The sequence below is a fragment of the Cryptomeria japonica genome, chromosome 1 (genome assembly GCF_030272615.1).
Source record: "Cryptomeria japonica chromosome 1, Sugi_1.0, whole genome shotgun sequence".
Classification (NCBI taxonomy): Eukaryota; Viridiplantae; Streptophyta; class Pinopsida; order Cupressales; family Cupressaceae; genus Cryptomeria; species Cryptomeria japonica.
In genome coordinates, this window is record NC_081405.1 from 471,962,982 (window position 1) to 471,981,272 (window position 18,291).

General features: G+C 41.9%; 1 protein-coding gene across 3 annotated transcripts in view; it reads left to right on the top strand.

The window, feature by feature from the left end:
- The window catches only part of LOC131071370 (aspartate--tRNA ligase, chloroplastic/mitochondrial), a 126,895-nt gene that overhangs the window by 89,146 nt on the left and 19,458 nt on the right, over nucleotides 1-18,291 (top strand). For all 3 annotated transcript variants that reach the window (XM_058007199.2, XM_058007192.2, XM_058007185.2), the window contains exons 9-11: nucleotides 10,808-11,003; nucleotides 11,235-11,422; nucleotides 11,796-11,867. In XM_058007199.2, the coding sequence (XP_057863182.2) occupies nucleotides 10,808-11,003; nucleotides 11,235-11,422; nucleotides 11,796-11,867 (456 nt within the window). The remainder of the gene's footprint in view (nucleotides 1-10,807; nucleotides 11,004-11,234; nucleotides 11,423-11,795; nucleotides 11,868-18,291) is intronic.

The window sequence follows — 18,291 nt, forward strand, 5'->3', positions numbered from 1 at the left end:
TCCACGAGTCATCCATTTTGTACATTCGGTGCAAGTGACCTCCCCCTTTTTGCTTCTTGCAATCCCATATTTCCATGCTATCTCTGTCTTCCTGACCTTGGGGTTGCCCTTGGAGTTGAACTTGCCATTGCTGATTTAACATGAAAAAAAAAAAAATCAGCAGGGTTTTATGGAAAATCAACAAAAAAAATGACAATGAATCATCTGGGAAAAATTGCATTCAAAAACAAGAAAAAAAAATGAGGAAATAACATAGGAAAGGAAATAGAAAAAAATTTGGCAGCATATCCCCTTGATTTTCAAGATTTTTTTGAGTTTCAAAACATTGAAATGATTCAAATGAAAAAAAAAGAAAGAGAAAAAATCCTTATCTAGATCTCTTTTGCTGATTTTTTCTTCTTCCCTCTACTCCTTCAAACCCTACAACCTGCTCTAACCAAAGAAAAACAAAAATGAGTTGAAAAATTAAAAAAAAAGTGTGTTTTAATCCTTTAGCGGCGTATTTTTTGGGCCTGCGAGTCCCTGCAAAAGACTTGCTAGTCCGAGCAAAAGACTCGCACGAGTCTTGCGAGAGACTCGCGAGTCTTTCGTAGGGACTTGCTTGGACTCGCCTCGCGAGTCCTTGGCGAGTCGACTCGCGGCTCCCAAGGACTCGCGAATCCGTGGCGAGTCCGCGAGTTTTTAAACTATGCTTCCAGGCTTCGATTCGTCTTTGTGCTCCTTCGGCCGAGGGTCGACGAATCACCTAATCGCTTGGTCTTGACCACGCTGTGGCCTCTTCTCACCTTTGGTGGGATCTACGGACACAAATCACTCAAGGCTGACCCGATTTCTTTCAAGGCAACAACGCCAAAATGTTTACCGTTACAACTGGTAAATTAAATACAGGAAATAATAATGTACATGACAGTGCATACCAGACACGATAGTAAAATATATCTTTATTCGCACATTCAATTATTACAGAGAAGAGACCAAAGATGGTCGGCCAAGGATTACAATAGATTTGACAATACCATCCCCTTCCTTGATAGTACACGACATAGTTAAAGGACCCGACTGTTGCCGAGAGGTACACAACCGTCAACCAACCGACACATAACCACTCGAGACTGACAACCCACTCAATACAATTAATTAATACCTTGTCGGATAACAAATATTATCAAACATAATAATAGGCAATTTATGTCGACAACAAAGGTTCTGCATTGACCACGGGGTCCTCCTCTATTTCTTTGCTTCTTCCAATAGTCTAGTCTCCTTTTATGGCATATCCCAACATGTTGATTGATAGGACTGGTTTATCACGCTCTTGATACAATTTCAACTTTGAGCCGTTGACAGGTTCGCGAATTGGATTATCATCCAGGGTAGACAGTTTCACTGCTCCATTCTTCCCCACTTCCCTGATTTTATAGGGCCCCAACCAACGAACTTTGAACTTCCCAGGACGAAGTGCGTTGCGGCTGTTATACTTGAGGACCAACTATCCGGGACAAAAGTTTGTTCGTCGGAGATGTTTGTCGTGCCAGTACTTCCGCCGATGTTGGACCACTTCCGTCGCCCGTTGTGCCATCATTCGACATTCATCTAGCTTGGTGAGGTTCGTAAGTTGAGTATGCAAACTCTCCGCATCTCCCAACTGGTTATCAACAACTATGCGTAGGCTTGGTACGGTGTACTCTGCCGGTACCACCGCCTCTTGGCCGTACATGAGCTGGAACGATGTATGGCTCGTGGTCACATTGTACGTGGTGCGGTACGCCCATAGTACCGCTGGCATACGTTCTTCCCAGTCCTCCCGTTCCATTCCACAAGATTTATAAATGATAGACACGAGCACCTTATTTGTGGCTTCTGCCTGGCCATTCACTTGAGGGTAGTAGGGGCTTGAAAGGTTGTGAAAATTTTTAAAGTCGGCCGTCATTGTTCGGATGACCTGGTTAACAAAGTGAACCCCTCTATCACTTGTGATCTGAATTGGGATCTTGAACTTCGTCACAATCTGTTTGTACAGGAACCTCGCCGTACTTATGGCAGTGTTGTCCGACAGAGCTCGAGCCTCGACCCACTTTGTCAAGTACTCTGTGGCTACCACAATGTACCAACATATATGCATATTGCTCACCCTGAGAGGTCCTACGAAATCCAATCCCCATCTTTCAGATAGTTCCTGCAGATGGGAGGGGAATAGGGGCATGAAATCTTGTTTAAGAGGCTTCCCCGTACGTTTGCATGTGTCACATCCAACCACCCATTCGTGCGCATCAGTGGGCAAGGTCGGCCACCACAGTCCTGCCAACAAAACCTTACGTGCGGTAGCATCAGGCCCCATGTGGCCCCCGACCAATCCGTCATGAGCTTCCTTCAGTACACTTGGAATTTCTTCCTGCATCACGCATCTTCGCAAGATTTGGTTTGGTCCCATCTTGTACAGTAAGCCATTGATCAGTTGAATGGTTTTACTTTTCAGTGCCAGCTTACGTCGTTCCGCTGGTGGCATGTCTTGTGGAAACGTAGAGGTAGATAGGTACTCGCCAATGCTCTCGTACCAAGGAGGTAGTACGACTATTTGGAACAAGTGGGCATCGGGAAAATCCTCATTTATTCCTTCCCCAGGCTCTCCGGATTTGATTCTTGATAGTTGGTCCGCTATGACATGACTCTTCCCAGGGTGTACGCTGATTGTAAAGGTGAATTCTTGGAGCAGTAACAACCATTGACTTACCCATCCTTGGATTATCGGTTTGTTCACCAGGCACATCAAGGCTTGATGGTCTACGTAGAAGGTGAATGGTGTCACCAAGAGGTAGTGGCAAAACTTCTGCACTGAGTACACCATCCCAATTGCCTCCCTCTCTATCGTACTATAGTTCCGTTCGGCCTTGGAGAGCAGGAGGCTAGCGAAGAAAATAGGGTGGTCCAACCCCTGTTCGCCTACTTGTGCCAGAGTGGCGCCAATGGCGAAGTTGGAGGCGTCCACGTGGACATGGAACTCCTTGTCCCAATCTGGGTACGCCAGGATTGGTGCACTCACCAATCGGGATTTCAATTCCTTGAATGCTTCCTCCTATTCTGCTCCCCATGTGAATGGTTCACCTTTTCTCGTCAACTTATCCAGAGGGCATGACGCCTGTGCAAAACTTTTGATAAATCTCCTGTAATAGCGTACATGTCCCAGGAAGGATTTTACCCCCGTGACATCCGTCAAACTCTCCATATTTACAATAACCCCTACCTTGTCGGGGTCTGTCTTCAACCCTTCCTTGCACACAATGTGCCCCAATAGCTTACCTTGCGGTACCATGAATCGACACTTGTTGGGATTTAGGGCCAGCTGGGCCCGCCTACACCTCTTTATGCACTCCCAGAGTGCGTTCAAATGAGTTTCCTGCTTGCTGTAAATAGACCAATCATCCAAAAATGCCTTGAAGCTTCCGACCGACATCCCATCAAAGATGTGCAATATAATCCGGTGGAAGGTGGCTGAAGCATTACATAGTCTGAACAACATGTGCTTGTATGCATATACTCCATCCTCTACTATAAATGTTGTTTTCAGTTTATCATCTTCAACAATGCTGATTTGGTTGTATCCAGAAAATCCGTCCAAGAATGAGTAAATCTCGTGGTCTGCTACCTCCTCCAAAATGTTTTCAGTGAACGGAATTGGGAACAGATCCTTGATAGTCACGACATTCAAGCATCGGAAGTCCACACATATCCTGATCTGATTTGCCTCCTTCTTTAGGGAGATGACAATTGGCGATACCCACTCGATGGTTCCTACCTTAAAGATGATTTCGGCCTCCAACATCTTTTCAATTTCTTCATTTACCTTTGCTGCATAGTTATTCATTCTATACGACCTCCTTCGTAAGGGTTGGGCACCCGATACGAGAGGTATCCTGTGTACGCACAGTTCTGGGGGTATCCCTTTTAGGTCCTTGTACGCCCATGCGAACACATCTTTGTACTCTAGGAAGATTTTAAATGCCGCTGCTTTCAGCACGGGGTTCCAATCGTCCTCGACCAAAATTACCTTCAGATCGACATCATTTCCCAAATTCACTTTCTTCACGTTGTACTCCTTGTACTTGATGACATTGTCCCATTTGAACCGGTGTGTGGGTGTATCATCTACCTGTGCTACCCCTTCACGGTACTCCCCATACTCTAGAGGAAAAGTTGCATCTTCCGTACTTGCACTTGATTCCCCGATCTCGCAGATTTGCAACATGTGGCAATCGAGGTGAAATCGAGGTGAAATACTTCACAGTCTTCCATCTGCCAATGGAAGAGTTCGGCGAGGGAACTTGTTTCATCCTCTGAGCATCCCTCTAGTTCCAAAACCCCCTCGTCATCAGGTTCCATCTGTTCCCGGCCGTTCTGTGAGCCCCATTCCCAACTGTGCGAGTCATCTGAGTTCGAATCAGACGACGCCAATTCCTTGCTTACGGCTTGATTCCTCAAGTCGATCACATACTTCCGGCCTTCGAGAGTGTGTTTTTCTTCTAGTTGTGGTTCGGCTTCGCCATAATTAGCCAACCCGTTCCTAGAAGGGCGTCATAGGCCTTCTTCTCCAATGGTATGACCACGAAGTCAAGGAAAAAGTGTTGGGTACCGACAACAACTTTTTTTGCCATGAGTGTCCCCAGGGGCTTGATTCCATGCTGGTTGACACCGACCAGGTGGAATGTTGGTGGCTAGAGAGTTGGCTTGCCTAGACCCCTCCATGTCTCCTTCGATAACACGTTCACTCCGCAGCTGTCGTCAACAATGATGTTCATCAATTTATGTCCCATTATCTCCATCTCGACCACGGCCGACTTCCGATCAATGCTTACGGTGAGCAGCATGGGGTCTGTAGCAGACGTACCATGTAATTTTGTTGCCGCCATGGGGTCTGTGCCAGATGGTTTTGCTGCTATCTGACGGTGTTCCTGGTTGACAGTGTTGTCACCAATTATGTTTGTAATAGCCATCTTCAATTGTGGCATTGTTTGCAGAAGGTCAGACACGCGTACGAGTACGGTGGTTTGCAACATCTCTTTGATGATGGTTTTCTCGGACTTTGATCGGAGTGGGGTATTGGTAGTATTGTGTGAGGGTCTATGCTCTTCCGCCATCGCCCGCTCCACATCAACCTTTGCTTCCCGGAGTCTCTCTTTCTTCGTACGAGGATCGGGGTATACCGCCTTCTTACTTTGCAATCTTGTGATTGCCAGTACCTCCTCGTCTAGCTCCTTTACGTCCAACATGTGTACTCCCTTCTGTTTGGGGCAGTCAGTGTCCTCATGGTTTCCAGGACCACACCATTTGCACAACAAACCTCCACCATTGTTCCTGTTCTGACATTCCCGAGCAAAGTGGCCCCACTCGTAACATTTCCGACACTGGATCATGGGCCGCCCTTTTGCATCGTACTGAATTTTACTCCTTGGCATGTTACTATTGGAACGGTTGTTTCCGAGCCGATTATTACGGTATCCTCCTGGTGAAGCCTCCGAGTTTGCTGATTGTTTAGGTGGTGTGACTGGTGGAGTAGCTTGCTCGCCTTGAGTGTAGAGCACTTGTTTGCTCTGTGGTTTTAAATTGTATGGGCATTCCTTGGTGGAATGGCCCAGTACTTGACAGATGTCACAAAAAACTTTCTTTGAACATATCCCCTTCGTATGCCCTTCTGCCTTACAGTCGGTGCACCAAATTTCCTTGCCGTCTCTGCCACTTTCTTTATCAGCCTTCAACTCCATCATTCGCAACATGTCCTTCCGAAGAGCTTGTACGGTTTTGGACTCGCCGTTGCTACTTCCGTTCGTACTGTCATTGTCACTTGCCCTGCGTTTCCCCTTCAATGTTTTGCTCTCACTTTCAATATCCATTGCTTGGTTGTAAGCTCGTCATATGACGACGGAGGGACGACCTTCATCTTCCGTCTAAGGGGCGGTACCAGCCTTTCGACAAACCATCTCTTCTTCAACCCATCTGTCGGTTGGTTCTCCATTTTGTTTAGTAGTTCCTTCAACCTTCGGTTATAAGCCTGAACACTTTCACTTTTTCCTTGCTTGGTATTGTAAATCTCCGCCACAATTTCATTGTTGTCACGTAGGAGTTTGAATTCCTCCTGGAAGGCCTTCTTCAAATTGTTCCATGATGCTCTATGCTGAGCATCAAGGTCCGTGTAGCAATCAATTGCTATCACTCGAAGGGTGGCCGAAAATGCCTTCAACCAGTAATCCTGGTTGTCTTGGCCATTTGCCTCCCAGATGGTTATGCATGTCTTGCAATGTCGTACGGAGTGCTCCGACCTGTCTCCCATGAATTTTGGAAGCTTCTGTTTCTTTGGGGTGTGTGCCATTGTCTTCGTTCGGAGGGTTTTATGTACCGCTTGGAAGGTATTATATGTCTGGAAGGTACCATACGTGTTTGACCAAATCAGACTGTATTGCTCCGTCACGAGTCCTCTACGCACCCACTCGTGTCCTTCGCGCTTTGGTCAACCTCACTCCTATATTCCCTCCTTCTTGGGATTTCTGGGTCTGACCCTCCTATTTTTGAGTCTTCTTGAGCGATAAATTTCCAATTCGGTACACCTCATTCTCTAAGAGTTTGGCGACCTCACCTTGCAAGTCCCGTACGACTCCTTTGTCGTGGTCAGAGTGCTCTGATGGATTTCTCTTGGACTAAGTTCTAGACTCTTCACTAGACGTCGAGTGAGTGGCTTGGTCGGCAAGATCGTCCTCCGCTATGTCTTGCAGTGGCAGGGTCCAGGCGACTCCTACCAACTCGTTCCATGTACATGGTTTCTGTCTCTCCCAATTGCGGCTCCGACTCACACTTCGACTCTTGCTTCGCCTTTCTGGACTCTCCGACCCTTCGGCAATCTCTCGCAGTTGAAGTCTCCGTTTGTTTTGTTCTCTGATCTGTAGGGATCTCCGTACGGACCCCTCACCTACCTCTTTGTTGGTACTAGTATGTCGTTGGTCCTTGTTGGGACGTAGGGGCATTAATTGTGGGGGGTACGACATCTGCTCATATCCCTCTCTTCTTATTACTTGTGGCTCCTTTCTTTGTATTGCTGCTGGATTTGCTGCCAACGACATTTCCTATTGGTTTCTTCCCTCTGCTCTTGCTGTTCAATGAGGTTCTGTGCCAGTAGTCTAGGAAGGCTCCCCAGACGATCAAACACGACATAATTTACTGTGGGTTCCTCACGTACCGTGCCCTTAGGGACAGCTCTCTCCCAAGCTTCCCTCTGCACGTACTGGGTGACGGAAACGTCCCACAGTTCCACCAAATCCCCCGTCAGTTGATCTTTCTTGGCTTCCGCCTGCGTGGGCTCCTCATGTGTATCACCTTTAGTGACTATTAACTGTTGTTGAAATGGTCGACCCGTTAGTGGTTACCGCCTGTCGCCATATTGATCTCCGGAATTCGAATCGACAACGACGCCAAAATGTTTACTCCCTATCGTGAGTTAATTAAGTTTCCAGAATGAACAAGAAATAAGCACATAACATATGATAACAATTCAATTATCTACAGAGCATGGAAGTAACAATCAGATGGCAGAAAGATGTTCTTTTATTGCATCCCAAAATGTTCAGTACATCAATATTATTGCTGGGATTCCCTTATATGGCAATATATACTATCTGGCGGTTGGCCGAGGTACTGTTATCACAAAAGCTTGCACCCTTGCTAAGCTATCAACTCAGCAACCTTGTAAAACATGGAAACAACCCTGAAGTGTGGGACCTTGCGCAAGGGGGTTGAATCTCCGGAGAAGGCCGACTTCCTTCTCAATCTAGGTGCAGGTGTTGAACCAACTCAACACTTCAAAACTAACTCCTAGACTTGTCCTAACAATTTTGCAGAGGTAAAGGGAAGAAAAAACGCTTGAAATAAAAGGAGGTGATGCGCCAAGATAAGAGATTGTTCCTCTCCCCACCCGAAATGGCACAAGGAATCAACTGAAATACCTAAGAGATGCACAAACTTCAGTTGCATAAGTAACTCAGACGCATGTATGGAGGTTGGAATTTTGCTAAGTGTCAAGAGGGGAGAAGGATTCCCACAAGTCACACTCAGAAAACTAGTCAACACAGCATATATAGAGAGAAGAGTCACAACATACACCTATGATGAAGATAAGAAAGCATATACAACATAAGTTGACAGAAAGCAAGAATGGTGATCTTCAATTAATCATAAGTCCATAAGCCAATCTTGCAGTTGCAGAAATGCAAAAGATTACAAGTCTTCAAGAGAAGAGAAAAGCATAAGAAAGCTCAAGGCAGCAGGGAGAGAACCCTTTACAATGAGGCTTAACAGCCTTATATAGAAAAATGGGTTACAATGGTGATCATGACCCTTGCATGTCAGTTTGGAAGTGCAGGGAAGTGCATGCACTTGACTTGTACATGCAAGCAACCTAGCCCTACCTCCAAAGGCAATTCTGAGGAAGATAGATTGACTGAGCTTCCAAAGTTAGACATGACATAAGTCATCCAGCATGCCCCCGTACCTCCCTTGATGGAATTCCTGCCAAAAACATTAAATGCACCCTTGTGGCTCCACAAAAAAAGTGCATAAGTCACCAAAACTGTCGGAGCATTTAAAGCCTTGAGTATCGATCACGCCATCCGGAAGCAAGTTTAGAAGACTTCGGGGACCGGGGTCACCGTAGTTGGGGAACTTCGGAGACCGGGGTCATCGTAGTTGGACAAGGAACTTGGGAACCTGGGGGTTCCGGAGTTCCGGGGTAGAAGGACTAGGAACTTCAGAACCTGGGGGTTCCGGAGTTCCGGGGTTAAAGAACTAGGAACTTCGGAACCTGGGTGTTTCGGAGTTTCGGGGTTGAAGAACAAGGAACTTCGGAACCTGGGGGTTTCGGAGTTTCGGGCTAGAAGGACTAGGAACTTTGGAACCTAGGGATTCCGGAGTTTCGGGGTTGAAGGACTAGGAACTTCTGAACCTGGGGGTTCCGGAGTTTCGGGCTAGAAGGACTAGGAACTTCAGAACCTGGGAGTTCGGGAGTTCCGGGGTAGAAGGACAAGGAACTTGGGAATCTGGGGGTTTCGGAGTTCCGGGGTTGAAGAACAAGGAACTTGGGAACCTGGGGGTTCTAGAGTTCCGGGGTTGAAAAACTAGGAACTTCGAAACTTGGGGGTTTCGGAGTTCCGGGCTTGAAGAACAAGGAACTTCGGAACTTGGGGGTTTCGGAGTTCCAGGGTTAAGAGAAAGAGAGGGCCAAGGAACTTCCGACAAGGCAACACTTCAAACCATGATTTCACTGCTTTTCTCCTTGATCAATTGGGCAGTGCTGGTCCATGGAACATATCTCTGATCGGTTCTCACTGATGGACGAAGGGTGTCATAAAATGACAACAGGTACCAACCGTCGTCACTGACATGGGAACCCACACGTCCGACTCCAAAACATAACAAAATGACATAACAATAACTTGAAAGTTTTATTCCTAATTACGGCCTAACAAAGTTTCTAGGAATCTAAAAGCCACTTGATAGAATTCTTCTTCTATGGCACTGTTCGGTTACCAATAGGGGACTTGAGAAGTTTCCTCACTTTTATAATGATTAGCAAATCCCCATTAGTTTCTACTTCACTCAAGCTCCTTTTCAGGCCTGGGTTAGGGATCTTGCTTCTGCCTTGTATTTTGTAGCTTTTGGGATATTTAGTGTGTAAGGTATGGTCATACTGCATTTATCATATTGAATGATACTCCATCCCTTGAACATCTTGGGTTTTTCTTTTTGAGACTAACAATATTTAGTTTGACCCATACTAGCTTTGGGGGCCACCATTTTGCCTCTTTCCACTTTTGTTTCTTGCATCTTGTCATTTTACCGGAAGAACTCTTAGAATTGTATTAATGTCTTGCCAAACAATTAAATTAGCGAGTTTTGCATCCATTAATTATACATACTAGATTAGTTAGGGAATATGATGAGATAACTGCTTTTTTATTCATCAAGTTCGAGGGTAGTGATTATGTATGGTTTGGATATGACAGTCCTATTTGTGCCATGTTTGGATGACACATATACTTTGGTGATCAGATACATATCTATGAATTGCCTTTATCCAGATATGCATTCGATAGAACAGGGATTTGTCTAGAATTCCAAGGTCTAAGACTTTCATCATGTAGCTGTATCTACCTTTAAAATGGCACCATAGTAAAGTATCCCAAACTGCAGTTCCATCATATATCTTATGAACTTGGTTTGAACTTTATTAATAATAATTCAAGAGATTTCACCAGAAATGATTTTGTCATTGGATTGGAGAGATATGATACATCGATAACAGCTAATTTTAAATGTAACCAGTTTATAGAAAATAAATCTTCAACAGGAATCAGTCCTTACAAACTAATCTGGAGACATAGCTGCAGTTAATCAGAGATTAGACCAATAAAATTAGCTTATTTAATCATCAGCTGTGTTGTATAGGTGGTAAAATATAAATTTCTAAGATAATGATGATTTATTTCTGTATTTCTTAATTTTCTCAGTCAATTCTGCTGCAAGAATCAAGAATGATTTTGTAGAGACGTGTTTAATGTTGATTCTCTCATTTGTTTTCTAGAATGTGCTTTTTAAATCTCCTTCTGTAGTTGTAATGTTTTGATTCCTTGTTTATTTTGGATTAGCTTCTTATATTTATAAGCATTACTTTGTTTCTCATTTCATTATTTATGGTTTTTCTTTTCCTGCTCAAACTTCTTGATATCTATTTATACTTGCTGCTAGTTGTGAAAATGGTGTAATTACTCAGGTGTCGGAAGTATTTCGTGGATCAAATTTCCAAATTTTCGCTGATACCCTGGCATCTGGTGGAGTTATTAAGGCTTTGGCTGTGCCTTCTGGATCAAGCAAATATTCAAACATGAATCTGAAGAAAGGGGATATTTATAAGGAAGCAGTTAAGTCTGGGGCCAAAGGTCTACCTTTTCTCAAGGTTCTTGACAACGGTATGTCCATAAGTACTTGATCTTTCAGTTCACCCAATAATTAGCAAATGTATATTCATTTGTTGGAAAGTATGTAGCATCTATATGAAGCTTGTGATACCAAACAGAACTTAGCATGGAAACGAAATTCTTAGTGGTATCATCTAGATATGATAACCATCGTGTTATTGTTCTGTAAAGAAGAGTTTTTCTGTATTAAATGATAATTGAATGCCTGGAAATCCTTGTTAGGTCAGCTTGAAGGAATTACAGCTTTGACATCAAGCTTGGAAAATGGAAAAAGGGAGGAATTTCTTAATCTGTGTTCTGCAAAACCAGGAGATTTGATTCTTTTTGCATTAGGCCATCCTTCAACTGTGAACAAAACGCTCGGTCACCTGAGAACATTCATTGCTCATGATTTAGGACTTATCGACAATGTTAGTGAATCATTCTTTGACGTTATTCATTATATTCAAATAATTTTTGGCCATTTGTATAATTTGTCAAAGGCAAATCATTCCAATTTATTTGATTAAAGTTTCATAGCTCCGATTGTATATACCATGCTTTGTGGTAGAAAGGTGCACTCACATACAACTTTATTGCATTGATTTAATTGAAAATTCTGACTGTCTTGTTTTCATATCAGACCTCTTATTTCATGCAGTTGTTTTGTATTTTTCTATGGCAATATAATTATAGCATTGTTTTAGAGAACCAATTTCTATTTCTGTTGCTTAGTGTATAGTTGTTTTCTTTTCTCTTTGCTTTTAACGTCTGATCATTTGTTTTGTGATTTCTGTTTTGTAGTCTGCACATTCAATTTTATGGGTGACAGAATTTCCCATGTTCGAGTGGAATGATTCTGAGCAGAGGTTTGAGGTGAGCATTACAAACTTGGATTGGTATGTTCATTTTATATGCTGATGAATTTTTAAGCATTTTAACGCATTATTTTGAAGTAGCTAGCATACAACTATACTTCTAGTGAGATAGGCAAAGGGGTTGGCAAGAACCATAGTTGGACTACTCGCCGAAAACTCGGCGAGTAGTTAAAAACTTGCGAGTTTTGCTTCAAGGCGAGTTTTTATGACTTTTACTCGCCATAAAAACTTGCCGAGTTTTTGGCGAGTTTTTCACAAAAACTCGGTGAGTTTCTATAAAAAACTCGGCAACACTAAAAAAAGAGGCCCAAACATGTCAAAAAATTATCTAATTTTTGTTTTTTCAGGTCAGCTTTTTTCTCTATCCCTCTCTTTCTCACCCTCAGACCTCGACGAGGGGTGCTACCCTCAACCTAATTTTAATTTGCAGATGCTTGGTGGAAAAGTTTGGGTGGACATACCCCAAATCTCAAAAAAATTGCCCTCAAAATCTTATGTCAACCTTGTAGTTCATCTAGTTGTGAGCACAATTGGAGCTTGTTTGAGGCCATCAACACGAAGAAGAGGAGCAAGTTAGCTCAAAAACGCCTCAATGACCTTGTCTTTGTGCAATATAATCTTCAGTTGCGCATAAGGAAGGTAGAGGAAGCACTACCTAGTCCAATTGATTTGGATGATATAGAACCTTACATTAACTAGATATCACAGGAGCAACCTCCATTGTTTATAGAGGATGACATCAATGATTTGGAGAGGTACGCTATGGAGGAGGGGGGTGGATTTGGTTTCACACTGGATGACATTAAGGAGGATGAGGATTCATTGCCAATGCCGGAAGTAGGTGGAGACATAGCTTCATCCAGGATGGAGGATGACCCAGCCATACCGAGTGAGGAGGCATAGTCACGCCCACTGCAGACTTCTAGGATTAGACCCTCTAGTTCTACCTCTCCCTGAGTTTTTGCTAGAGCTGGGAAGAGAAAGTAGTAATTGTAATTTGTAATGATGTATTTACTTTTGGTTTTACAAAAACTATTTACTATATTGCTTTCAGGCTTCTAGCCATCAGCATTCCTCATGAGGATGCGATTTTGTAGACACTTTGCATTTAAATATATCATGAATCAACTTGTTTCTTTTGTGTTATCATTTATTGACTCATTGGATGCATCTTCTCATTAAATTTTGCAAAAAAAATGCATTTTTTATTAAATTTAAGCGTGTTTTTAAGTTGCCGAGTTTTTTGCCGAGTTTTTCAGAGTTTATCCCGAGTTTTTTTCCCAAGGGCTTGGCGAGTTGAGCCGAGTCGCGAGTAGTCCAACTATGGCAAGAACTTTGCAAATTACTGAATATTACCTACAAATTTTTCATCCCATTTTGTTTACAGTATTGCTTTCGTATTGTTCTCCTGGTTTCTTTAACTTTTGGTTGGATCAGTTCAACTGTTATGGATTAGCCACAAACAAAAAATTGTAGCCACTTTTATTTTTGTTTTTTATTTGCTAACTTGGAACAAAAGTTGATTGAATTATGTTTATAAACTTGGAAAAGAAAGGTTTTAGGTGGGTCTTTTCATTAAGTCAAGAGTCATGTCACAGTCTGTCATATTGTTTCTGTCATCTTTCTTCTGTATCTTTGCGGAGTCAATGAAAACAAGCTTTCACATGCATTCGCCAAAGCAACAAATGGGGTCTGAATGGTGAAGATGTTGCAAGGATACATTGACGCATAAGCATTTCCTCACAGTTAACAGAAGTTTGCCAGAAGGGAAGAGAAATAAATGTGTTCCGAGAAATTTGCAGACTGTGAATAGGTGTGTGAAGTGAATGCAAGGTCAGCTTTTTGTGTTACAAACTGCTGGGGCATACCTGAGCTCTCACCCTATAATAGAAAAGACAAATGTTTAATAGAAAAAGCTATGTTGCTGGTTCCAGTTTGGGCTCGGGTTTGGATTTGAGCGTTTGGTTCACGGGTTTGGGCAAAATTTTTTTGGGGGTTGGGTTTGTCCATACAAAAACTTATAAAAATCTGAAATATTTACATTTTTGCAGCAGTAATTAAGTTCAAAATACACCACCATATTTATAGTCAAGTAACATAGCAAAATACACCACCATATTAATAGTCAAATTTTAGTCAAACTCAAATGTCATGATATATATTAAAGTTAAAAAATAATAATGTCAAGTGTCAACAATCAGCCATCATTGATCATTGATCAAATATCACATGGGTCATAAAAAATATCGTCATCATTATCCGTATTAGATGACTATCTTCCTGTAGTTCATTTGACTTGGGTTTACTTGACGTGACAATCATTTGTGATTATGAGCTCTATAGACTATAGTCTGAATAAACTATGAATGATGTTTCATAGATAACAAATTGTTGACTATCATATCCATGGCTCTTCTTAGAACACTGTGATACATAGGATACTCTTCATAGAACTCTATGATCTGTCTTTTGATACCACTATCATTTGAAGTTTACTATGACTCTCATGATGGCTTATTTGTACACTGTCTTTGTTTGGTGTTGTCCTTGTTTGTAAATTCATGACACTTCAAGGTCCTGTAAACTCAAAAAGAAGCAATCTTAATATGTGTAAAGTTCTTATTAGAAGATATAAAAATAAATAAGTTGACAACTATAGATATTGGAATAATTGACATGGTCCTATACCCTATTGTCCGCCTAATCTAAGAATTCTAGTCATGCTTTTGATCCAAATGGCAATTGACCTCTTCGTGTTGATGACGTTCTTTCTGCTACTGTGGGTATCTAAGTTGCAGGATTTGCTGGTCTGAGGGCCTGGTACTGGTCCGGTTCGGTTCTAGTACTGGTCTTGGTCTTGGTCACCGATGGGTTCAGCGAGGGTTTGTGCCCGGGCAAGCTTTTTCGTACGGGGCAAACCCAGATGCTTGGGCGCCCAAAAACATTTTTTTTTGCAATCAGCCACTTGAAATCTGCTTGTACCTCAAAATCTTACAAATATGTCTCTGACTTGACTGATAGCATTAAATTTGTGGTGAGGATTGGATTGTGAAGGATGCATACATAACCATGTTCAAGTGCAAAGGACCCATTTCCAAGTTACAAAACACACCCAGTTTGATCAAGGTGTTGAATACCACCAACATGCACCCTTATATAAAACAACCTTATTGCTCCTTACCACAGGGTTTACAGTTAATCTTGTATACCCTCAATCCTCCAGAAGTTTGTTTTTGCCTTACTATATACCAAAAAGTGGCAGCGTTGACTCCCAAATGTTAAAAGAGTACCACCAAGGGCTTCAGAACATCCTCAATATCCCAAACTGGAGCATTATTAATCAATGTGAATGGGCATCAGATATATTAGTTTAATGATCAGAGAACAACATTGGGGTGAAGAACATTCAAATCAGAATGGTAGTGCTAGATGACCATAGAAAAGGCTGTAACACAAGGCATAGGAGGTGTCAACACAAGTTAATCAACCAGAGTACAGTTGGCAGGTAGCAGTGGTTTCCTCTAAGAGCTCCAGTTTGCTAGGTCTTCCTCTAATATATACATTATCAATTGCATCTTAGAGCAGATATTTAATTGTTGAAACAATGATACTTGAACTTGATACTATTATTTTGATATTGAACTTGATGTGCGTGTGTGTGTGTGTGTGTGTGTGTGTATAGTTTTTGTAATAACGATCCCAAACCCCTTTTCAAATTTTTGCCGTACCGGCGTTCCGGTTCTTCGAACCCAAATTGGTGCCCAAACTTGAACCAGCAACTTAGGTGGGTATTCATGGGCCTGGTTGTTAGAAAATTTCGAGCCATATATTACAAATCTCCACATAACCCAAATAGAGAGATCTATGTAACAAGTATGTACAATTCATATGCAAAGGAATAGACAACATACCATCAAAGATGACACAAGCTATATTGTAGGAAAGCCTTCAAAAGGGAAAACCTAGCCTCCAAAAGCTCCATCAGTCATGTATTATTCAGCAATGAAATCATTACAACTCATCTTCATAGTTCTCCATGAACACTTTTGAAACACAAGCTCTCTACAAGAACTCCATGTGAACAAGCATGTAACCACACATCCCATGCCATGCTTCAAACCCTGATATATTCGACAAGAGATTCTCTCAACCCCTTAGCCAATTCGGCTAACTAGACAACCTTAGACAACTACCCATGTTCTTGCTTTTATAGAATCAAGTTCACAAAACCACCAAGTGGTATTACCATAAAATCATGTTACTAATACCACGAGATTACAAAATCATTAACTCGTTTAATATTGGGTACTAAGTTTTCAATTTATTAAACATGCATGAGCTCAAGATAACTGTAGCTCAAGATCCACAAGCATGAGAAGACAAAGCATCAAACATAATACAAACCATTGAGTAAACTAAGAGTGGGGAATGAGAATGCTCCTCCAAGATATGCAAGTCCTCATGACTCGTCCAAGAGCGATCTCCTCATAGGTCCATGTTGAACTCATGCCCAACCAAGGTGTAGGCTCCTCAGTCTTTCTTGCTGAAATCTCATCAAGAGTAGTTATCTCAACACATATCTCTAATCATAAGAGAACTCTAAGCCTCACTTGTGTCTTCAAGTATCCATGGACACTTGTAACTGATCAATTGATGCCAAACTCCAAATTGCAACATAGCATCATCTTGAAGAAATCGAACAAACGATCAAGTACTCAATACCAAGACAACCAAACAAGATCAATGTCAAAATCCCAACCAAGGAATCAGGTACTCATCATGACATCTTTATCTCACATCTCCTAAAATATCATATGCTCAAATGAACATATCAAGCACCTATATCATGCCGAAAAACTCTAAATGCGTAATCAAGAGTACACCATAACATAATAACAAATGTCCTATCAAACAAGGATAACATGTCAAATGGCAAAGCATAAACAAAACCTCAACCAATGATTTCAAGAGTCCTCCACGACTCCAAGATGTCAAACATCTACAAATCATCTGAAGATAACATTCTCATGGCAATGAAGCCAATGATGTCAAAGAACCATCACTGCATAGAAGAAACAAAATCAAAGAGTCCATTCATTACACCAACAAGCACTGCAGAAGATCACCCACCATTAACTGGTGAAGCCAACATCACTACCACAATCTCCCACTGAATCGTGATATCGAGATCTCCATGGCATCATGACAAGCCATCCTCTTATTGAAGATCATCGGTGGCCCCAACAAGATCAAATAAGTCTACACCAAGAGCCCCCAAAAGGAAGAGTCAAACCATGATCTCCAAACCAAAAAGATACAACACCACCAAACATCACTATCACAAGCTCCCATTGAAGTGTGTAAACAAGCTTTTCATGACATTGTGATTACAATCTTCAATTAACCAAGGCCCTCACACAATCAAAGAACTAAATTGCAACAACATGAGCTCCCAAAAGGCAAAGTAAAACCATGATCCTTAAACGAGAAAATACACCGCCATAACCAATCAGGAAACAATCCAACGCTACCAAAACAGGTACCTGTAGAAACAATCATGTCCTGCTAAAATCCCAAAAGCAAGGGACATCCATGACACCATGATCACCACCAATTGTACCAACATCAAACTCCCATGGTGTCACACTTTTCTGCATCACACAATCAACAACATATGTCCCACATCATGATTGTACCTGGTAACAACATCTATCCTTGTCAACATAACAAACAAACCAACAAACAAGTGACGAAACCCAGCCACCAATCTAAATCTGCATCGACATTGAATGGTCTGTGAGTATAGACAACCCACATCCAAGTCATATTTACAACTTGTAAGTATAGACCACCTACAACACTGCACAACTTGCAGACCCAACAATGCAACATACAAATCTAACAATATATGTAATGTCCCCTCTTTCCTAGTGGTCACTCAGGAGACAAAGATTTGCTTGTTACCCATCTCCGTAGGTGAATTCAGTGGATAGGAGATGTTTGTCTAGCAAAGGAGATTCATACTTAGCCAATTTTGGCCTTGGGCAACTTATTTTATAAGCACTTATGTTATTTTATTTCCCAAGTCACTTTTTTCTAAAAATAGACATTAATTTTCTGACTTTATTAAGTTGAAAATTAAAGTTCAATGTTAAAACATAAAGTGACCCCTCCTTTTGCACGCCTACTTAGGCAAGTTGTATTTTAATTAAAGTGGGCCCATTTATTAATGAAATAAGACCCTCTAATAATGTACGCCCAAGTTCAGGAGAATATTCCAAGTTGTCATAGCATCTAGAACCCTAAAGTGGCGCCTAGGGTTGGAGGTTAATTAAAAAGGTTGAAGGCTCTCATTTTGGTATTCGGTGATTCATTTTTTAGGCATTCTATGGGAATTGGAGCTCTGCAAATTCAGAAATGCA